Genomic DNA, 22,393 nt, shown 5'->3' with positions numbered 1-22,393 from the left:
CAGGCAGCTCCTGGTGAAGGGCTGAGGGAGCCGGGGGGGCTTTTGTACTAAAAATACGGGTGAACACAAGGGTTTGGTGCCTCTGCTTTGGCGTGAGGGGAGGATAAATCCTGCCCCGACACGCGGGCACACACCAGGACCCTGCATCCCCCGGCAAATTCGGCTTTAGCCTCCTCGTGGTCCTTGACTGCCGTGGAGCAGTGGCTTCCCAGGCCCCTTTGCTACCTAATTAACAAAGTCGCTGCTTAATTCCGACTGCATTTACAAGTTAAATTAACGGATTATCTGTATTATGCAAACGCATATTTAAATCTTAATTATTTCTTTGCCTGGCTCGCCGAAATGCATGGGGCGTCTGTAAATCAGCAGCTTTAAGCCTGGGGATGCTCTTCTCTCGGAAGCACAGAGTTTGGCTAAGAAATAAACCCAAAATAGGCTTTTTTTGGTCTGATGGGTGACGCTAAACACCCAAGCATGGAAACAGCGGCGATTTCTCGTGTCTACTTCTTCCTTTTTATTTTCTTAGGGAGGTTTTTGTCGCGGGAGGCTCATCCTTAAATAGCGGTCGTTTATTTTTAGGCCGGTCACTGCTTTGAATAATCCAGCTCGGCTGGGCAGCCTGGCTTTTTCCTCCCATTCTTAGGGATTTAATACAAATAGGTTTATTAAATTATTTTATTTTCAAGAAAATAATGTAATAAATTTAATAAACCATTAATTTATTTATAAAAAACGGGTGGGGTGGAGGATGGGGGTTCTGCTGGTGGTGGCTCTTCCGTGCTCGCCTGGCCAGGGAGCGTCCGCCGGGGTGCTGGGACGAGGATCAGCAGGGAAACCTCTACCGAAAAATCGCATACCGCACTGGAATTACACCTTTGGCTCGGCCGAAGGATGGTTGGGAAGCAGACGGATTATCTCCCGCTAAATACCTGCCAAATGAGTAAGCTCCTGGTCCTGGGGTGATAGCAATCGGGGTGACGTGAGGGATGTGCCGGGCTCGGAAACACCTCGCTCATGCCAGGTAGAGACGTTTTATCCGGAGGAGGAGGATGAGCTCACCTGGATTTTATTCCCCTCCCAGCCCGGCTTTTGCTCTCTCCCCCCTCGGGAGGTAATTTTAACCGAGGGAGCCTGGCGCCGGCGATGGAGCGCCGACGGACGGACGGACGGACGGCTGCCTTGCCTCAGGTTTGGCTGGTGGGAAGAGGAGAAGCACCATCTCCATCTCTCCCTCCTCTTTTTTGACAGCACCCGGCGGGGTCTGGTCCTCGATGGGGAAGATGACGGATGGGAGGGATTCGGTGGCTTGTCCCTGCCCTGCACGTGTCCCCTCTCGCCCGTGCAACTCCCAAAAATGCCCGTGCCCCCGGGGGATTCTCCTGCACCGGGGCTGAGCCCCTCTAAAGGACTGATCCTGGCTGGCTTCAATCTTTACTAGAGGAAGGGATGCGGCTGTTGGGTTTTTGTTTTCTTCTGTCCGAAGCCACGAGCATCCCGGAGGGGAGACGTTGAGCAGGGAGCACAATGTGCCTTTTGCCCCCCTGCCCCAAACTGGGAATGGTTATTTAAATGCAGCCTGGTAGGCAGGAGGGGAAACCGAGGAGCAAAATTCCACTTGTTTAGGGTTTTTTGAGGGCTCTGCCACACGGACGTTCATTTCCCACCGGGATCAGCCGCCAGATGGGTTGAGCTGCCCGCGGCGAGCGACGGAGACGGCGGCTCTCGACCCGGCGGGTGCCTTGAGCTGCGACGGGTTTTTTCTGGACCTTGGGCTGGGAACGGCCGATTGCATCGGCTGGCGGCTGGGGGACCGCTCGGGAGGCTGGAAAACAATCCTGGGGAGACCGGCAGCGATCTGGCTCCCGGCTCTTCCAGTTGAGCTGGAAAGACCAGCTTTGGGCAAGACCTTCGGATCCTCCCCGTGTGCTTTAAGGGATCGCGGTCTCCTGCTGGTCCAGGGCTGCAGCATCCTCCCCAAACGATGCCGTGGGGAAGGAGGCATCCCCTATGCCCACCCCCAGGCAGCTCTGAGCATCCTCGTCTGTACGGGCAAGGGCTGACGCTGCTCCACGAAGTGCTTTAGCAGGAGCTTCCCGGGGGGAGTTTAACCTCGTTAGTGAATCCTGTAATTCACGGCTGTAAATAAAAAGGCTCCTTGTCAGCAGCGATGTTGGTTGTTCGGGCGGATTCAGGGCTTGCTGGAAAGACCCTGGTGCAGGAAGGCGAACTTTTCGGGCACCTGCGAAGCGGCCCCAGATGCATCTGGTTGGGCTGTTGGTTGCCTCTGGTTTAATTGCTCCCCCCAGCAGTGGTGGAGGTGGGACAAAGTGGGGCTGCTTTGGCCGGAGGGGGAAGGTGCAGTGCTGGGCTGGAGCCGTCCCTTGTCCTCTTGCTGTGCTCTGCGGGCATCTGCGGAAAGCCGAGGCCCTGGGGAGAAGCACCCAGCGTCCCTGAGGTGCTCCGTGGTTGCCTCCCCCATCCTTTGCGTGGGGACGTAGCCTCTTCGTTAAAATTAATGGTGCATTAAGAGCAAAGCATGCCTTGGGGAAGGCTTGGCAGCCCCCAGCATCTCCTGTCTTTGCTTTTCCCAGCTGGGGAAGATGGAGAGAGGTTAAGGAACCCCTCTGTCCTTGAGGGTTTCCCCTTAGAAGCATCTTCTCTGCGCGGGCTGAAGCACCAGCTGCGGAGAGAGCCTTGCTGGTCCTGTCCAGGCCATCCTTCCCTGCCTGCCTCACCCTTTCTTGCACCAAACTGAGATTATTCCTGATGGGTTTTTTTTTGGGGGGGAAGAGCCATGACTCCCACCATCCCTCATCCATCCCACCAGCACAGCGGGAAGAGCAAAGCTGGCCCCAGACTGCTAACTGCGAGCAATGAGCTCCCTTCACCCCACCTTGCTTGCTCATTAGCTGGGGTAATTAAGCTGGATGCAGAGCAGCTGTCCCTGCAGGGAGGCTTTTCTGTGAGAGGCAGCATGGCGGAAGGGTTTCTGTGCATGGCAGCTCCTCGGCAGGCTTTTTCCTTCCCCAAATCATGAGGATGTTGCAGCAATGGGTGAGGACGCGTAATTTGCAAAGTTTTGGGGGAAGAGATGCTGGAGATGTAGGACCGAGGAGCATCCTCCGTGCGGGAAGGCAGGAGAGCGTGGAGCATCCCAGGAGGAGCAGGGCTGCATCCCCCTTTCCCTGGGAAAGGGCATCACCCGCTCCCTAAAAATCCGAGTGAGTCACGGAAGGGGATTTTGGTGGGGAAGGCCTAAGGGGCGCTGGAGAAACCTGCGGCGAGCTCCGGGCTCTGAACTGCCGTGCCGCCTCCTTAAAAAGCAGCTGGAAGCCCAGCCCTGGGTGCTGCCGGCGCTGGAGGAGGTGGGTGGCTTTGCGGAGAGCGCAGACATCCTCTGCGGCACGTGATGGCTCGCCGGAGCCCTTCCGCCGGTCCCCTGGGGCGGGTTCCCCATCGGCGCTCGGAGCTGCCCTGGGTGGGCATCCATAGGGACCCCCGGGGTCCTCCGCAGGCGGATGGCCGCTGAGCGAAGCGTCCCTCCTGCGCTGCCGGCGTGGGTTGCCGTAGCCCTAAGGATGTTCTCCCTTTTCGCTTTGCCAGGGGAGGAGAGGATGGCCTCGTAGATCCTGCCGAGCTCCTGCCCGCTCCGCCTGGACCAAGGGGACGGACCGTAAGTAGCCGTGACCTCCCGCCAGCTTGTTGCGGCCCCGGTGGGGATCGGCTTCAGCCTCTGCTGCTGCCGAGACGCCGGAGAAGGTCTCCGGGAGACGAGCATCCTCCTCCCGGCGCGTGGGGTGGCGGAGCATCGCGGCGATGCCGGGGGTGCGACGGGGTGGGTGCAGCCGGTTGTTTTCTGGGTGTTTTCCTCTGTGGCCCTTTACATGGGAGGGGAGAGCGGGGGAGATGCGCGAGCGCAGCGGCGGGGGGGTAAATCCATCCGGCCGCTTCACCCCGGAGGTTTTGGGGCCAGAGGGCTCGAGCTCAGGGGTGGGGGTACCCTGGGGCTGACGCTACCCCAAAACCGGCCCGTTCCCCAGTGCGAAATAGGAGTTGTGGAGGAAACGGTGGGGAAACCGCAGGGCTGCCGCGGCGGGGACGCGTTAAGGTGGCAGTCGGAGCCTTGCGGAGGGGACGGCGGCTTCTGAGCGCCCAGAAGGGGATCCCCGTCGTCTAAAGCCACTGGGGACCGTAGCCGCCTGCGGGATAACTCGGCCCTGGGGCGTGAGATGCCTTAATATCCCACCCCTTTTCCGCAGAGAGCTGGGGTTGAATCCGGGCGTTGCTTGTGCTTGGGCTGGAGATGGGTTGGAGCATCTTGACGGTTTAGGGTTTTTTTTTTTTGCCTCCCGGGACCGTTCGCATCCCCGCTATAAGGGCACGGGTGCTCCTTGGGGGAGCTGCCTGCACCCTGCCTGCACCCCACGATTGCTGCCTTCCCCTTTCTGCTGCTTTTTGGGGTTAGACCGAAGCGCGGGTGCAAAGCCGTGTTGCCAAAACGGCTCTCGCCGTTGCCGCCTGCATCCCTGGGCGTTCCCTGAGGATGGAGGTGCCGGCGAGTAAACACGGCGACGAGGTGACGGCGGCGGCAAACGGGGACCGGCTGGGGCAGGCAGGAGGAGGGGGTGGCCGGACCCACGCTGGGGGCTCTCGAGGCTCTCACGGGTATAAAATCGCCCACCCTCGTCTCGTTAGCGTGGGGCTGTCCCCCCACGGGTGCCTCAGCCGAGCTGCCGGAGGAGAGCTATAACCTCCACGTTAGAGCGAGCTGCCTCCGGCAAAAAGGGTCTTTATTTTATTTTCCTAAGCAGGAAAAGAGCGATTAAACCTATGTAATATAAAGGGTAATATATACCCGATAATAACGTAGCCTGACGCACCAAGAAGGGGCCCTGTAGCTCTTCCGACGGCGTTGGGTTACCCCAGAGACACGGGCTGCTGGGCTATGCCCACACAGCCAGTGTTTTGGGGCCGCAGGAAGAGATTTGGGTCCCACCCCCGTGTTTTTCCTGCTCGGAGGATTAAAAAAAAAAATAGTGGGAGAGGAGAGAGTGGCGGCAGCGTCGGCCTGGATCGGGTTTGAGCTGGCGAGCGCGTTAAAACCGGCAGCGGCACGGGAAGGCAGGCGCAGCAGGGACCTCCCACCGTGGAAATACTCGTCCTACCTGAGCTTGTTTGCCGGTGCCACCTCTAAAACTGCACCCTTGTCACGGGTAAATGTTTTGCGAAGGTTTACATGCCAACGAGGGTTTTCTTCCCCTCCTATCATAAACTTTTGGCCGGGTTATTGTATGCCTAGGATACCGTGGGCTAAGGAAACGGCGCTGCCTCTCCTATTAAGAGGCAATTAAGATTCCTTTAAAGTGACTCCCAGGGCTCTTGAAATAGGATAAGTGGGGGTATCGGCAGCACAGGCTGGCTGTCCGTGTCCTCGACGGGGCGATGTCCCGTGTCAGACGGGATTGATTTTTTTTTTTTTTTTGCAGTGCCGAGTCCTAATGAGCTCCCGCGTCTCCCGCCCGCCGCGCTCGCGGGTCCTGCCCTTGCAATTGCTCTGCCGTGCCCCCAGCCCCGCTCGGAGGGGGATCAGATCCAGACCCTGCTGCCTTTTGACGCTGGTGGTTTGCAATCCCACGAGGTTTTTCTCCCCGCCGTGGGTCTCTGTTCCCTTCCCAGCTTGGTGGGGGGAATAAAAAAAAATCCCCAAGCACCTGGAGCTCGCAGCAGCCGGGGCGAGGAAGCTTGGGGATGCCAGGCTGAGGATTTGGGTACCTTTGATGCTCCGCCAAGCCCAGGCAGCCCCTCGAGTTGGCTGGATCCTTTCCCCGGAGCATTGCCCCCGGCCGCCTCCCGCGGTGCGTTCAGGCTCCGGCACGCGATGGTTTTGCCGAGGCAGGATGCGGCCGAGCCGGCGCAGGGGGTAAGCCGGCATCTGCCAGACTCCTCCGGCGATCCCAGCCCTACCGCGTGGAAAAAAAACCCAAAAACCCGTGGGATGGGGGGTTGGAAGATCCCGAGGCTGTGAGCTGCTTCCTTGGGGGTCGATCCCGGCGGTTGTCCTGAAAATGGAGGGCAGGATCCGTCCTGCTGGTCCCTGCGAGGCCCCATGTGCCTCGGGAGAGATGGTGCGGCCGGGGCCGGAGGGGTCTGTGCTGTCCTGGCACTCTCTCCATCTCCCTTCGGTTCCTGCTGCTGCATCCCGTCCTCGGGCAGGGTCCCCTCAAATCCTGCTCTGCTCCAGTTAAAATTCAGCGTGTGGGGTTTTTTTTGGGAGGGGTGAGCCGTCGGAGATGCTCGTTCCCCGATGAGCCACCTCCTCGCTGGGAGACGCTGGACCGGGCAGCGGCCGGCTCCCGTGCCCCATGGATGTGTGGGTTGGGATGGGGTGGTGGGAGCACGGGAGGGGTGTCCTTGCCTCGTGTCGCGCTTGGTTTTCCGCATCCGTTGGTTACCACGGTAACATAAAAGTACCAACAGCTTTCGCTGTGTGGCCCTGCCCGTCCACGGGTGCTTTGCCGGGGTGGCAGCGGGTGGCTGGGATCACCGTCTGCCCGGGATGGGATGGATTTGTAATCCCCCCCCGCCCTTTGCGCTTGCTCCACGGCTTTAAATGCTTTTTTTTGTTTGGTTTTGTTTTGTTTTTTGGTGTTTTGTGTTTTTTTTTTTTTTTTTTTTTTTTGCTTGAGCATGGTCTGGAGACGGGAAACTCGGCGAGGAGCTGCGCGGCGTCCCGGGGATAACGCCAGGCTGGGGAAGGGGAGACCTGGCTGGGAAGGTGGGGCGGCGGCGACGAGGCTTTTAAGTAATTTATGCAGCGATAATATTCGCCCGGGGTGGCTCGGAGGCGCGTTGCTCAGCGGACATCAAAGAAAGGGGCTTTTTCTGCCGCTTTTTCCAAGCGTGGGGAGCCGAATCCACCCGGGACTTTCCCCCCGGCTCGGCGGTCGAGGCGTCCCCGCCGTGAGAGGGGCGAGCGCCGAATCTCGCCCCGCCGGACGGGGACGCTGCGGGGTCTGAGGGTGCTGCGGGACCAGGGATGCTGCAGGACCCTCGACTGCCGGCTCCGCGGGGACGGAGGGAGCTGGCTCGGGGCGTTCAGAGCGGGAAGCGCGAAGCTGGTGGGAATTTGAATTCCTTCCAAAAGCACCTTGGCCGTGGCCTGGGCGCGGGGGCGTGCTCTGTTTTGCTCCGCATTCTCTGAACGCTTCACGGAACAGCTTGTTTTCCTTGTGGTTTAACAACTGTGTCTTAGATAAGTTTTGCATCAGGCCCAGCTTGTGTGCACAAGCCTGGGAAAAGATCATAAAACCTTCAACAACAACAACAAAAATTAAAAAAAAAAAAAAACAAAACCCCAAACCAAAAAGCTGGTATGTAAAAGCAAACACCGGGGGTGAGAGTGGATTTTCCCAGTGTCGTGAGCCGGCGGGAGGGGCGAAGCGCCCTCGCTGGGAAGCTCGGCTGGCACCGGAGACGACAGCTGGGTGGTGAATTTGGTGCTAAATTTGGGTCCTGATGCCCGGCAAGCACCCCAGTCCTGGGTGAACGGGCTTGCTCGGGCCCCCAAGGAGCGTTGCCAGCCCTGGCAGCAGATTTCCCCTTGGGGTCTTTTGTGGCTGGTTTTGCTAGGAACCCCCCCACCAAGAAAACACGAGCTGCTTTTTACTTTCCCCTAATTTTATTTTTTTCAAGCAAATGTAACATATAGAAGGGGTGAGACACCCCCCCCCCCAGCTCCTCACCCCTGCTTGCTCTGACCCTTGAAGACACAGTTGTGGGTTTGATCTTCCCGTTCCTTCCCAAGCTGGGAGGGACTCGGAGTCAGAATGTGATGCAGGACGGGAGCCAGGGTGTAAATGGGGAGGTGGGGGGGAGTTTTGCTTGCCCTTCCTGGGGTCCCCAGGCGGTGGTGGGGCTGAGCCCGGGCACAATTCACTGGGAAGGGGTTTGATATCTGTGTTTTATGGAGGAGACGCGGTTCAGGGGCAGACGGGCGCTTTCCCCAGGTACCACCTCACCCGACCCTGTCCCCATCCCTCTGCTTTGCTGTCGAATGGACACGGTTTTTATTTGCTTTGTATCCTGTCCCGTTGCTTGTAGCATGATTTAATTGTCCTTAATTCCCTTTTAATTGCCCTTCCTGCCCTTTTCAATTAATTGCCCTTCCTACCTTCAGGAGCCAGTGATGAGGGAGGGCAGAGCCTGGCTCTCGTGGGACCATCTTTGGTCCCATTTCCCCTCATTCTTCATATCTTTTGCCCCAAAAGCTGCTGCTCCTGACTCATTCTCGACTGGGTGAGGACACAGCCCCGCTGGGCAGCAGGCTCTGGATGCATGAATGGTGCTTCGTTAGGCAGGGTGGGGTGCTGAGGTGGGTGCCCCCCCCTCGAGAAGGTGACTAATATCTCAAGACCAAGATTTCCGTCACCCAGCCCGGGCGTGCACCCTTCCTCCTGGCTGGGCATTTAACACCACCTCGCCCTCTCCTCCTCCTCGACCTGGCTGCTCCGGAGCAGGGAGCAGCTCAGTTACGGGGTGGCAAAGCCAAGCACAGCTCTGAGCCAGGCTTAGGCTAGGATTCATCCTCGGGGAGCGGTTTATCAGCGAGCAAAGCCTCCCATGTACCCCAAAACTTCCCACCTTAACTCCCCACCCGGTAAGTTAATTTTCTATCCGTGTTGTGACGGGGCTGAGCTGGCCCCGAGGTGGCTCCGACCACGGCTCTTTGCTGCCTTGTTCCAGGAGCGAGAGGTTTCGGAAGAAGAAAAAAGTTGCCCCGCTTCCCTGGCTGGAGTTTGCGCGCGCATTAAGTTCGCGACATCTCCTTTCCCCCGGGCCGGGATGGTTGAATCGAAGGTGTTGGAGGTTCCCCAAGTACGTGATGCTCTTCGCTGTCATCCCGCTCGGCTGCTCCTGTCCTTTCTGCCTGGCGCGGTGGCGGCACGTTTGGCTTCGTACCTGCGGTGGCTGGTGCCGGTTGGATGCTTGAGCCAGGGCTGGGTTTAAAACCTCCCCCCAAGTCATCGCCACGGGCATTGATTTGGGGCTTTGCTGTCGAAACCCCACCGGAGGCCCGTTTTTCCTCTTTTTTTTTTTTTTTCTTTTTTTTCCCCTTTGGAATTTCGGTGTCTAACCTGTGTGGCTGAGGCTCCTTGGGAAGCGTGGCCGCTTGCCTGGCTTTTAGAAACTCGGGATAAATCAAACCTTTGGTGGCTGCAGGGCAGAGGAATGTGAATGCAAATGGAAATAAATCCCCTGGGGAACCCCCGCACCCGCTCACCCAGAGGTGCAGAGAGGGCAAGCCGGGGGCGGTGCCTTTTGGATGGGGTTTTCGGGGATGGCTCCGACTGGGTTTTGACCTCATCCGATGCTTTTTCCCTCTTTTCCCATTCCAGGTGACCGGCGGCAGCCGCGATGAGAGCTCCGGCCCTCGCCTGATGCCTCTCCTGCTGATAAAAATGCTCAACAAGTCTCGTGAGTCCCACGGCGGGGTGGGTGGGGGGGTGTGTGTCCTGTCTCCCTCTTTCCAGCAGGGATGGGGGTCCCGGGGGATTTGCTTTTGGAAATTTGGCTTTAGGGGAAGGATGCCGCTTTGCTGCAGCTCCAGCCAGGTGACGCAGCGCTGGAGTCCCGGGCAAAGTGGCGGCGGGGAGGTCGATTTTTGGGGTCCTTGATCCTCTGGGCTCGGGCAGCCGGTAGCCCTCGGGCTTTGCGGTAGAAAACCGGGGTGGAGGCACCCGGATGGAGGGATGTGTTTGTGTGGCCTTTGACGCAAGGTGGGCAGGAGGAAATGGCACGGCGGCTTTTGGACCCGGGACAAAACCAACCTGGCTCCATCTCGCAGCCGCTCCTCCCGGGGCGACCGTGCCAGCCAGGGAAGGGGGAGAAGGGGAAGGGCTTTGCTGGGGACAGCTCCGCAATGCTGGATCTGCCAGGACGTCCCCGGGGGGCTGCAGGTCCCCAGGCTACTGGCTTGACGGTGCTTTTCTCTCCGGGCACGCAGGAGGGAAGATACTCGGGGTGCTGGCGCTGTTTCTGGTGATGGTTTGGTACTCGATCTACCGGGAAGACAGGTACATACGGCTGTGAGTGGCTTTTGTTAGAGTTTAAAGGACCTCCTGCCCTCTCCTTCGCTCTCGGGAGGCGACGTCCTCCTGCCCGTCCTGCGCAGGGATGCCGGAGCGTCGTCTTGCTGGATCCTGGGAGACCAGGGAGGTGGCAGCATCCTCGGCCGCTGCTGGAGGAGGGGGGACACGATTCGAGGTTCCCCCTCGGCATGTGTTGGCGGTCGGGCTCTGCAGGGTTTTTTTGGCGAATACTGTTGTTTTCCCGAGCCTGGGAGATGGTGGAGAACGGCAAACCCCCCCTGTCCTCCCATTCCCGGTGATGCTGATGGAGACGGGGAAAGCGGAGAGCACGAGGTCCATGAGCAGAGCAAGAGAGACCTCTTCTGATGCAAGGCTGCAAGCCCAGCAAAGAAATACCTAAAGCAGAGCTTGACCTTAAATTGCTGGCAGTATCCCCAGCGCTGCCGGTACAGCGTGAATCCCACCGCGGCGGTGCCGGAGCCCCCTTTGCTGGGAGGGAGATGCAGCGGAACAGGCATAATTTTTATTTTTAACCTTTTCCTTTACAGCTTTTATTTCCCCGTGCAAGAAAACAAGACAACGTGTCCCCTTGGGGAGGTGGAAAAGAAAGCGGCACAGCTCATCGGGAAGTGAGTATCGGGGTTGGGTGCGAGGGGTGTGTGGAGCCAGGACCCCCCTGTGCTGTCCCCCCACCCCGGTCTCATCAGCCCTTTGCTCCTCGGCAGCTACACGAGGGACCACCCGCTCTTCTTGCAGCTGAAGGACTATTTCTGGGTGAAGACGCCATCGCTCTATGAGCTGCCCTACGGCACGAAGGGAAGCGGTAAGCCTCGGCAGCGCTCGCCGTGGGTTTCTGCCTGCCCGTCTGTCTGTCCTTCTTAAAAGCGTCTGCAGGTTGATGTGATTTGGACTAGCCCCATGCCTCCCCTGCCCCCCACTAAGTTGTTTGCTTGATTTTCAGGCTTTGCAGCAGGCGTCTGCTTGCCCTGGGTGCGTGTGGTACCTACAAAAGTGTTTAGGGTGGGCCAGGCTTTACTAAGCCCCAGCCAAGGATTATCCCCCCCAGATCTGAGGGGAGCTGGGATTAATGGCGGGAGATCTGGCAGGGATGGGGCAGTACCCAGGGCGTCATAGCCTTGCTCATCTCCCCACCCTTGCTTTGCAGAAGATGTCCTCCTGCGCTTGCTGTCGATCACCCACTACTCGCTGCCCGAGAGCATCCAGAGGTAATGCCGGGGTGGGTCTGGGGGCTCTTCTATCATTCCTGTCATCGTTTTGGGGAAATTTGCCCATTGGGGGCCCCGGGTTTGGCAAAATGAACCTCTACAACCCAGGGATGGTGGACGGAGCGTGGGAAGCTCTGTAGAGTGGGCAACGCAGGGTTAAAACACCCTCTTGGTGGTCAAAGCCACCCTGGTTTTAGAGCAGGTCTGGTTGAGACGGGGCTCTTCTCTCGCAGCCTGAAGTGCCGGAGGTGTGCGGTGGTGGGCAACGGCCACCGGCTCCGCAACAGCTCCATGGGGGAGACCATCAACACATATGACGTTGTGATCAGGTACAGCCCTGGGTCTGTCCCACTGACCTCTCCCCAGTGCCACCTGCAGATGGGGTTGACACCTGTGATGTCCCCGTGTCCCCTGCCAAGGTTGAACAATGCCCCAGTCCATGGGTATGAGCAGGACGTGGGCTCCAAGACCACCATGCGCCTCTTCTACCCGGAGTCGGCCCACTTCAACCCCAGGACAGAGAACAATCCTGACACGTTGCTGGTGCTGGTGCCCTTCAAGCCCATGGACTTCCAGTGGATGGAGGCCATCCTCAACGACAAGAAGAGGGTAAGCGTGGTGGGGAAGCGGGTCCAACCCCTCCTTGACTGCTCTGGGGTCCAACCCTCACCCCACCCCACCGTTGGGGACCTACCTCTCTTATTGGGATGCCACTGGACATCTCCATCCTCTTGCAGGTTCGGAAGGGGTTTTGGAAACAGCCCCCATTGATCTGGGACGCCAACCCAGAGCGAGTGCGCATCCTCAACCCTTATTACATGGAAGTAACTGCTGCTAAACTGCTCAACCTCCCCATGAAGCAACCACGGAAGGTCAAACAGGTAAGGGGTGGGGTCACCCTTGAGGGGTGACGTTCTCCACACCAGTGTGTCCCCCCCCCCATCCCCGTGCAATTTGCTAAAGGCCACGGCTCTTTGTATGTCTTCTCCTCCACCCTCTCCCTCCAGAAGCCCACCACAGGGTTGTTGGCCATCACCTTGGCGCTGCACTTCTGCGACCTGGTACATATCGCGGGCTTTGGCTACCCCGACGTGGCCAACAAGAAGCAGACTATTCATTACTACGAGCAGATCACCCTCAAGTCCATGGCGGTAAGCCTCTGCCCCCTTCGGTGATGCTCAGTGGGGCGGGAGGCTCTCCCCATGGGCACCCCTCACTCCCTTTACGGTGGGCGTCGAGGTCCACCTTTGGATGGTCATCATCCAACTTCTCCCTGTAGTCCAACGTGGAGCCCAAGGCAGGGGGGAGAGTTGGGTCTGGCTCATGTGTGAGCAGAAGGGGCTTGTGGCCGGGGTGCTTGGGCAGGGTCACGTCCCCCCCTTTTGGGGGGGACCTCACTCCAGGTGAAGGCGTAGGGTCAACCCAACGCTGGCGGGGTGGACAAGGGGGAGGTCTGGGAGGGGGGCTGCAGGAAAAGGGGGTGTCACCCCGCTGCCAGGCCCTGGTGTCACCCCCCGCTCCCCGTCCCGCAGGCGTCGGAGCACAACGTCTCGCACGAGGCGGTGGCCATCAAGCGGATGCTGGAGCTGGGTCTCGTCAAGAACCTCACCTACTTCTGAGGGCCGAGGGGCCGCGCAGGGATGGCGTCCCCCGCCGCGCAGGGGCCGCGCCACGCCGGCAGGCCCGCGGCCCGGCGAGGGCAGAGCGTCCTCCTCGCCGCCGCGCCCTGGGACAGCGGGGCTGGGCCCGGGGGGGCCGCGCTGGACCGCGGGTGCCCCGGGGGGGGGGGGGCGGCTCTTGGGGGCGCAGGGAGCCCCGCGGGGCCGCGGCCGCCGCCTTTTCCTACCGACGCACTGAAGCTACCGAGAAGCTGGAGGGGATTTTTGGGGTGGGGGGTCCTCCCTCCCAGCGGGCCTGGGGGGGGCGAGGGGAGGGCAGGAGCCCTTGCCCTGGGCTTTCCCTGAATTCCCTCATATTTGGACGAGGGCCCCAGCAAGGGGCTGATCTTGGGGGTCCTGGGACCACCCCCTGGGAGCAGGAGCCTTCGGGGGCCCATGTCACCTCCTTTCTGCCCGGCTCCCCCCCGGTATTTAATTCCTTCCTCCCCTTTTTTAATTTTCTTTTTACTGGGCGGCCCCGTCCCGTGCCTTAGCGCTGGTGTGGGGGCTCCTCCCCACAGCCCCCCTGGGTGGGGGCACCCCCGTTTCTGGCCTCGGGGTCCGCTGGGCCCCTTTGTGTGTGTGGGGGGGTTTAATTTAATTAATTTAAAAGCTTATTTATCGTGGAGCCTCCCCCGGGGGCGCGCGTGCCGCTGGTGTTGGTGACGGGTGGCCTCGGGTTGGGGGGCTGGTTCGGCACCTGGGGGTACCTCCCTCTGCCCCGGGGGTGTGAGGGGGGCCTGGGACCCATGGGGGGGTCGGGTGCCAGCGAAGGGCCTGGAGGGGCGGGGGGGAGCGGGCAGCGCAGGGTGGGGGGCACGGAGGGGGCTGGGGGGTGAGCGAGGGCTGGAGGGGGAGTGGGGCCACCCCGGCGCGTCCCCACAGCCGGCCCTTACCTGCTGCGGCCCCGGCGTGGGGGGTGCGGGGCCCCGGCTGCCCCGTGCCTCAGTTTCCCTCTGCCGCTGGGTCCCCGCTGCGCCCGCGTCCCCGGCGTGCGGCCCCTCTCCCGGCCTCCCCGCCCCGGGCACCCCACGGCGAGGCCACGTCCCCCCCCTTGAAGCCGCAGGCCGGGTTCACGCCGGGGCGAAGCGTCACCAAAAGAGCCGGCCGTCCTCGCGGGGCGGCCATCAGCCCAGGCGTGCCACGAGAAACACCTCTTGTATTGAGCGCGGCGCTGCGCTCCCGCGATACAGCGCGGCGAGGCCCTTCCCGGGGGGGTCCCTGGCCCACCGGTGTCCCCCCCCACCCCCGTCCCGCGTGGCGGGAGCCCCCCCAACCCACCCCCAAACGGACTCTATAAGTATGGACACCGAACACCAAGAAGGGAGGGAAGGAGCCGGAGGGGAGAGGGGAGCGGCGGCGAGCGGCTGGGGCGGTGCGCGGTCGGGCCGCGGCGGGGACGGCTCCCCGGGGCTCGGCGCGGCCTCGCTGGGCTTGTGCTTAGCGTGTACCGGAGGGGACGAGCGGCCGGTCCCCCACCCCACAGCCCTGCTCTGGGGGGGCCGGATCCGGCCTCTTCCCGCCGCCGCTCCCGGCGGGCGCGACTGTCCACGGCGCCCGCGCGGAGGGTCCCGAGCGTCCCCGGAGGGGCTCAAACGTGCGTCTGCATCCGCCTCTGCAGGGGCCGGCTGGGGTCCGAGTTTTGGGAAGAAGACTGGGAATGGTGGGAGGAGGAGGCGGAGGCCTTGCTGGCCTTGTCGAACTGCACGTAGCCGTCCTGCTTGCCGCTGCTGCTGATGCTGCTGTCGCACTGGGTGTCGAGGAAGGAGCTGCTGTCGCTCATGGAGCCGCGCTGGAACTCGCGCTCGCACAGCTCGATGGAGCTGCTGCCCATGCCCAGCACGAAGCGCTGGCTGTAGTCGTAGAGGCGGCTCTGCCCGCTCAGGGTGCTGTAGATGTTGGTGAAGGACATGCCGGTGGGCACCCGCTGCTTGCTGGCGGGGCGCAGGTCCGCCGGGCAGCCCGACAGCGAGATGGTGGGGGTGGAGTGGTGCTCCTTGAAGGTGTTCACGCTGTAGTAGCCGTTGGTGGGGTCCTGCGGGGTTGGGAAAGGCGGGGGGCAGGTTGGGGGTGCGTTCGGGGCACCCGCCCGGCTCGTCCAAGAGGACGCCCTTGGCCACTCGCCCCCTCCTGCCCGCAGGGTCCTCTCGTGCCGCCAACGCGCCCCGCGCAGCTCAGCGCCTCCAAATCGGGGCAGCGGGAGGCACCCACACCTCCTTCATCTCCCAAAGGGTGCTGGGGGCAGAAAACAGCACCGGGGTGCCAGAGCACCCCTCCCTGCCCAGGGACAGCTCTCGGGTATGGGACACCCTCGGTGATGCCAGGGGACGTGGCACAGGGACAGAAAGCCTGGAAGAAGCCATGCTGGGCAAGGGACGTGCCGGTCCTGCCCTGGGGCGGGCACGGGGACGGGTTCTCAGCACCCTGGGGTGCCACCGCCTCGGCCACGTGCTGCAGCCTTTGCGGGAGTGGCCTGGGGGGGCTTTGAGCCGCATCTGCCCACGGGGCTGGGCACAGAGGGGGCCACATCCGCAGGGCTGGCTCACCTTCAAGTTTTGAAACTCCTTCTCCTCCTCCTTGAGCACCTCGAGCTGCTTCAGCACCGAGTCCTGCTGAAACTCCCCCCGGTCCATCTAGGAAAGGATGCGGGCGGCTGTCAGCAACCCCAAGCGCCCGCTGTCCCCCCCACCTCAGGGCTGCGTGGCCCCACGCCACATGAGCTGAGCCCCACACCCACCGTCAGCCCCAGTGGCATAGGGTTGTTGGCTGTGAGCCAGATTAAATGATTTGCCCAGGGACACCCCAGCAGGGCGGTGTCGGAGGGCAGCGGAGCCAGGCAGCCACCCAAAGGCCATGCCATTCCCTGGGTTATGAGTTGTTTTTCCCCCTCTTTAGGACTAAAAAGACCAGGCTGATGCAGAAAGTAGATTATTTAAATCTACTGTGGCAAGTGTTGGGGCTGCAAATTGCTGCCTGCACCCCACTTGCCCAAAACAAACCACTAAAAGCTTTTTTTTTTTTTTGTGTTTGTTTGTTTTCCTCTCTCTCTTTTCATCCTTTCCTCCTAAGCTGCACTTGGCCACTAACATCACAAAATCCCAGCGAGGTTCTGGCATTCCCACGATGTTGTAACATGAAAGCCTTAATTTTACCTTTTTTTTTCTTCCTTTCTTCCCTGCCCCGCCGCCGGCTCTTCTCAAAAGGTTTGAATTTCACCCACCCTGGCCCTGCCAGCGTGGCCGGGTCTTGTGCCGGCCCAGCAGGTCAGGAGGGGATGGGTGGGCTGGAGAAACTCCTTTTCATTTGATTTGAGTCAATTTTTGCTCCCGCTGCTCCTTCGCAGGTCCCCGGTGACGGGTGCTGCCGCCCTGACATGCTGCCTTCACCCATCTCTCTCTGCCTCATTAGTTTTCCTTTGCAAGCTGACCACGATCGGGGAGTAGGGTGCAAGGTACACATTAATTAGGCCACGGCTTTAATTACCCTTCCTTCAGCAAGGTGGGGTTGTGCAGAAGCAGAATAATTATCAGCCAATTTCTCAGCCGCCTTTTTTATCTTTTCCCGTATTGATCGTGAGCTTCCAGCCCGGTTTCTCTGCCCCGGTGCTGGGATCGCAGCCGCCCTGATCGCAGCCCCAAATCAGCCTGAAAATCCCCCTTTCTTGCCCAACTTCTCTTCTTTTTAAAATGGTAAGTGGTTGTGGAAATTCACCCTGCAGCACTTTCTGTTCATCTCCTGAAAGCCTTTGATATGGCGATTAAATGCAATAAATTAAAGTACCTGAGTTTTCCTGGGAAAAAAAAAAAAAAAGCCTGTAACAGCCATTGATTTACCAGGGTAAATACAGGTGTCACCACGAATTAAATTCCGTGCAGCTGAACCGGTACGCGCAGGGGTCTTTTTGCTCCGCCAGCCACCCGCCAGCCCCAGCGATACCCTGAAGCCTCCAAAGCATCGCTGCAAGAGGCACGGGGTGGGGATGCACGCGGCCACGTAAAACCCGTGGAAAGGGGGTCAGAAAGAACAGGAAAAACCTCTTCTCCTTGGACCCGGCTGCTTTTCGGCGTGGGTGACGCAGGCGGTCAGGGCCTGGAGAGGGGACAGTCTCGCCGCTGGCAAACCCTCCCTCGAACCAGTAAGTTGGGCTCGACGGGGTATTTGACGGCGCCTCTTGCACCGAGGCTTGGAGCGATCCAGGCACTGGGATGCTCCTCCAGCCCCGTGGGGACCCTGCCTTTCCCCGTGGATTCGGCTGCACCCGTGGATTTGGGGGCTGCAGTGAGCCCCCGCGCCGTCAGAGGGCACCGAGCCCCCGCGCAAGCCAAGAGCGCGGTCCATAAAGCGCCATCGCGTCGCTTCATTTCCAATCGCCGCATTACAGCCGGCCATTAACGCGACCTTTATTAGAGTTTGCCCGGCGGCTTAGCCCCGATGCGATCGCGTGCCGTTAATTAGCAGGCGGCGGGACGCTCGTTAGCTTGCCTTCCTCTTTGCCATCGCTGGGTAAACACGAGCGAGCTGCCGAAAGTGAACAAAAATTAACTCCACTACCAATATTAATAGGGATTGTGAAGGCAGAGGTGGGGGGGATAGGGAAATAAAAGAAAAAAAAGGGACCAGAAGTGTCCGAGCGCACAGCCACGAGCCGGCAACGCGCTCGCGGATGCCGGCGCGGGATGCTCCAGCATCGCGCACAGGCTTTTCCCCGGCGCCGTGGTTCTCTCCAGCCGGGCTACGGCACCAACATGCTTTCATCCTTCGGCCGCGTTGCTGCCGTGCAGGCGGCTGGTGCTAAAGCTGCCTGTTAGAGCTGCGTGCCCATCCTTCCCCTCCTGCCAGCGCCGCTGAATGCAAGGGCACGGCTGGATCCCGGGAATGTCGTGCGAGGACTTAATCCTGCTTGGCAGCGCCAGGCACCGGCAGCCTTCGCCGTCCCGAGGCCACGTTGCGGCCGGGCACTCTGGTTGCGGCGTGAAGCTGCCGCTGTTCCCCATGCCCAAACCTCACCGGTCCCTCCTGGACCGACGTGGCTAAGGGATGTGACGCACTGCACCCATAATGGCCAAAACGTCTTGCCTCAGTTTCCCCTGCTGCAAAGGAGTGACCCCCCAGCCCCCCGATACGAAGTGTCACGTCAGCTTTGCTGTGCTGGCTCCCACCGCCGAGGGAGCGCATCCCTGAGGAGCAAAGTGACTTCTCAAGGTCATTCTAAGCAGGGAAACGGCGCTTAAATTATGAAAATTTTTTTTCCATCTCCAGCGCCGTGCCTCCTCATCCTCTGCCCGCTGGAGCACTCCCGCGTTTAACGCCGCCAAATGAAGCCACTTTCAGCTGGGATGTCGCATTTAATATCCTGACGGGCAGGATATTAAATTCTTTGCTTTCGTTAGCGGAGACAATATGTTTTTAAAACGCTGCTCCCTGCGGAGTCCCCAGCCGGGCCCTGCGCATCCCCCCAGCCCCGGCAGGCTCCAGGGCGAGCCCCTCGCTCCGGGGAGGTGCCTCCCCCCTCCCTCGCACAGTGTTTAATTACAACATTTCCCGCTTGTGGGGTAAGCGGGTGCCACTCAGCCGCACTCAGAAACTCGTGTGGGTCAAACCCTACCGGGGCTGAGGGATGTTGTTTCATAGATTCCCGAGACGGCGACTTCCTCCGCTCCCAGTGGGGAACCGTCAAACGCCGGCTCCTGCCTCGACCGCCCGACATCGTGAGCTCCCACCGAGCGCCCGTGCTGCCCGTCCCAACGCCCCTGGGCCAGGCTGCACCCCCTCGTCCCACCTCTCCCCAAAACGCTTTCTGGATGGGCAGAGGCGGTGGCGGAGCGACGCCAGCCAGCCCGCGGCACGTCCTGCCGCACTTCTCGCATCCTTCTTCCTTTCTTGGGAGCTTGCTGCGGCAGATGCCAGCTTCTCCGTGCTCGTACAGCGCCTGGCTTGATGCGCCCCAGCACCTAAAGGTGTTACCTGCCATGAGGTAGCTCAGTCCTCAGCAACGCCCACGGTAGATGTCCAGACCTCGTGGTGACCCACCTCCACCGTGACCCCACAAAGCCGCAAAGGTCTCCAACGTTTTCACGGTGATTTTTTATGTGGTGGGTCTTCTTCTCCCTGGCTGGAGGCAGCACGGGCACGCTGGCCTGGTGCTGTGCCCAAGCATCTGAATTTCACCTCTGTGCTTTTTTGATTTTAGCTCTTCTGCAGGGATCTGGGCCGAGCTCCGGAGCAGAAAACGTGTCCGGCGTTAATCTGCAGGCTGTGAACAAACCGGGAACATCCCTCGGAGCACGGGGATGGGTTTCAGGGTGGGGATGGGAATGAAAGGTGAGGAAAGGAAAGACCATCAACCTGTCTACTGGATGGGTTATTTTGTCTTTTCTGCCCCAAATATGAACCAAAGGTGATGCCTGGGTCCACCCGGCCGCACTGGAACCCCTTTGACTTGGGATGCTCTTGTGTGCTGGTCACTTTGGGATTGTCTCTACTACGATTGCTCCTGGCAGTGGGGACGGCTCCTTTAGGACCATCAGCCCCATTTCACAGATGGGGAAACTGAGGCGCAGGGTCCAATCAGCCAGGAATAAAACCCAATCACCCAGCCATGATATCAGAGGAGGTTATGCCACGTCGGAGCTGACGACGCTCTTCAACCCACAATCACGGACCAGGCGCAGCCGAATCGGCGTGCCGACGAAACGCACCCTGGCAGGAGCGAGAAGGCTGCTGTTGCGATTTATTTTTCCCAGGATCAGCCCCTTGAATGGGCTCTTTTGCCTCCAGCCACCGGCTGCTGTTTGCTCTCTGGCCCCTGCGGGCTGGCAGCCTTTCCCCTGCCCGCAGGCAGCGCCCGGCAGAACAGCTAACGGGGCGGGGAGCGGAGACGGCGCTGAGACAATGTGAGCGTATGCAAATCAGACAGCATGACGTGTATCCTAAGGTGTTAATGAATTTACAGATGCACGAATAATTATTTGTGAAAAGCACGGAGAGCTGCGGAGGTCACAGATGGCTGGAGAACAACAAGCGCAATAGCGTTTGCGGGGGGAAAGAAGAGTCACGCTGGCACTCTGCAGCCGGAAACGCTCCGGCAAAGCGGAGATTCCGTAGGAAAGCGAAGAGCAAAGGCACCGCCCGTGGTGCAGAGGGGGGGTCTCCGCTCCCGAAGCGTGGCAGGAGCAGGTCGGGCCGCGCTGGACCTCAGGAGCTTGGCCCAGGGTCCGGGATGGGGCGTGAAAAGGCTGATGCGAAGCAGCAAGATGTTGAGCAGAGGGGAGCTGCTGCAAGCTTTTCGTTAACACCCGCATTAATGAGCTCTCCGTGCGAGCAGCCAGCACGTTAATGAAACTCACGGTTGATATTAAACTGCGAGGTGTTACGAACGTCGTTGAGGGCAAGAGGATCATTTCAAAGGATGCCGTCGAGGTTGAGCCCGAGCTGGAAGTATCACAGAAAGCTTAGGGAAGGCAAATGAAGCAGCAGCGGGGGAAATAATGCTGGTACGGGGAGAAGGGAGAGCAGGAAAGTCTTGGGGTGAGGGTCGGGAGCAAGCAAGGGGTGCCGTGCATTGCTCCCCTGCTCCTGCCGGAGAGGTCTCATCGCCGCTCATTAACAAGGCTGAGTTTTTTTAACTTGATCCATCATTTCATTGACAAATCTGGAGCCTCTTGTCAGGAATCTGTTTAGCACCCGAAGCCTGGGTCTCTCATGGCCCCAGGAGGATGCTCACACCGGCTGCTGGAAACGGCGAGGAGGGGGATGAAGGAGAGCGGGGATCCCTGGGGACTCCGAGGAGAAAAGAAATTGGGAAGCATTTACTGCTGAGGGCAGGTGAGGATGGGGAGGCTCTGGTCCAGGCAGGGGAGGGGGCTTCGGTGTCTTCTCCGTGCCAGGTAGGATGTCCCAGCTGGTGCCAAACCAGCGTCAAGAGTCTACGGATCATCTCTTCCAACCCCTTGGACAGCGTTGATCCAGCAGTGTTATTTCCAAGTGATGTATCTTCAGGAAAAGCGCCTGGATTTGGCCAGGAGAGGGGGAGAATCACCTTCTCCCAGTCCAGCAGCCAGGCTGTTGTGCTCTGTCCTGTTGTATCCGAAAGTGCTCAACTCTGCCTACTCTGTTTGCACTCAAATAGCCCCTTTATACTGTGCTGTAACCAAACCACCTCTCAGAAGTCTTGCTGATAAGCTAAAACACATGAGCTCCGTAAACCTCTCCCCGTAAGGCATTTTTTTGCCAGCTATCAAATAAATGTTGTCATTTTTTTCTGCACCATTTCCATCCTGCCAGCATCCTTACTGAAACGTGCACAGCACAGCTCTGCACTGCTCCTACCAGGCTCATCGAAGGCACACGTTGATGTGAAATAACCTCCTGGCTCTGGCAAATAATCTAGGCAAGCCCCCAGGATGTCCTGCAAGATTCTGTGCCTGGTCTCCCACGACCATCCTCTTCCTCATTTACCGGTCAGTGGTCAACGTTGCTCGTTTGTCTCCTCTGCTGAGGCGTCGTGCGTGCTTCCAGCTTGGTGGGTGAGGTCTTGAGCAGCATTTACGCTGAGCTCAGCCCCTCCTTTGGAAGCCAGACCTGGGCTTGGCGCTGCTGATGGCTGTCTCTACAGATGGTGGTGCAGGGTCCTACGGAGAGGAGGCTCCTCGTTCCCCTTCACCTCGGCAGCACGCTCCAAACCCCAGTCACAGTCCTTCCACCGAGTGAAGCCTTGCAAATCCCGCCGTGGATTTGCAGACTCCTCGGGGAAAAGCCCTGCTGGGAACAAGGGGACTTGCACAGAAACCTCAGTGGTGCTGGGATAACAGGCCAGATTTCCACCTTCTGCCTTCCCATTTGGAGGCTCCCGTGCTGTGTGTGTGCGCCGGCAGACATCGACTCTGCCCACCCTACGATGCTCAGCCTTGCCTCTTCACCGGTAATTCATCAAACAGCACTTGCAGGCAGGGCATACCGATGCTCACAAGTGCTGCCCAAAGAATGGAGGGCTAGAGCAGGAAAAAACCACCCAACAGCCTAGAAAGCAGCCTCCAGCCTCTTCAATCCCTTCTCCCTTTCCTATCTGCTCTTTTCTCCCACCTTTTCTGGCTGCTCGCCTTTCTTTGCCATTTGTTCGGCTTCTCTTTGTCACCTACGACATGACACCAGCAAGCAAGAGCAAAGGCAAACTGGGGCTGAGACACGGCGAACAGCGAGACCAGCAAGAGGAGTCGGTGATGCGCCGGTCCATGAGCTGAAGCTGAATTTCCTGGGATCTCAGTCATCGGCATCTTGCCCTGCCTGTGGCATTTGGTCGCCTCGGGCAAAAGCAGCGGCCTTGGGAAGGTGACACCGCCCAGGTTACTACAGACCCGGGTCCAGGCTGGCCCCACACCGCCGGCGTTAGCGATCTGTAACCACAGGCGTTATTTTTGCACGT

General features: G+C 59.8%; 2 protein-coding genes across 2 annotated transcripts in view; one reads left to right on the top strand and one right to left on the bottom strand.

Moving 5' to 3' along the window:
- Positions 1-3,610: 3,610 nt before the first annotated feature.
- ST3GAL4 (ST3 beta-galactoside alpha-2,3-sialyltransferase 4) lies at positions 3,611-12,933 on the top strand (the record flags this gene model as incomplete). Its single annotated transcript, XM_082009950.1, has 12 exons — positions 3,611-3,673; positions 8,743-8,874; positions 9,396-9,474; positions 10,004-10,085; positions 10,637-10,717; positions 10,814-10,911; positions 11,254-11,314; positions 11,548-11,643; positions 11,734-11,923; positions 12,052-12,195; positions 12,322-12,465; positions 12,847-12,933. Exons 2-12 carry the CDS (start codon positions 8,842-8,844, stop codon positions 12,931-12,933), a joined length of 1,095 nt encoding a protein of 364 aa, XP_081866076.1. The 5' UTR covers positions 3,611-3,673; positions 8,743-8,841.
- A 1,394-nt stretch (positions 12,934-14,327) lies between these two features.
- KIRREL3 (kirre like nephrin family adhesion molecule 3) overlaps positions 14,328-22,393 on the bottom strand; it is a gene marked incomplete at its 5' end in the record, with an annotated part of 342,172 nt that continues 334,106 nt past the window's right edge. The window contains 2 exons of the mRNA XM_082010028.1: positions 14,328-15,007; positions 15,519-15,605. Coding sequence (XP_081866154.1) covers positions 14,564-15,007; positions 15,519-15,605 — 531 coding nt within the window. The 3' untranslated portion in view covers positions 14,328-14,563. The remainder of the gene's footprint in view (positions 15,008-15,518; positions 15,606-22,393) is intronic.

This window comes from Phaethon aethereus, assembly GCF_964289735.1.
Source record: "Phaethon aethereus genome assembly, chromosome: 23".
Classification (NCBI taxonomy): Eukaryota; Metazoa; Chordata; class Aves; order Phaethontiformes; family Phaethontidae; genus Phaethon; species Phaethon aethereus.
Note: the sequence above shows the minus strand (reverse complement) of the source record. Positions and strands in the feature narration are given on the sequence as shown.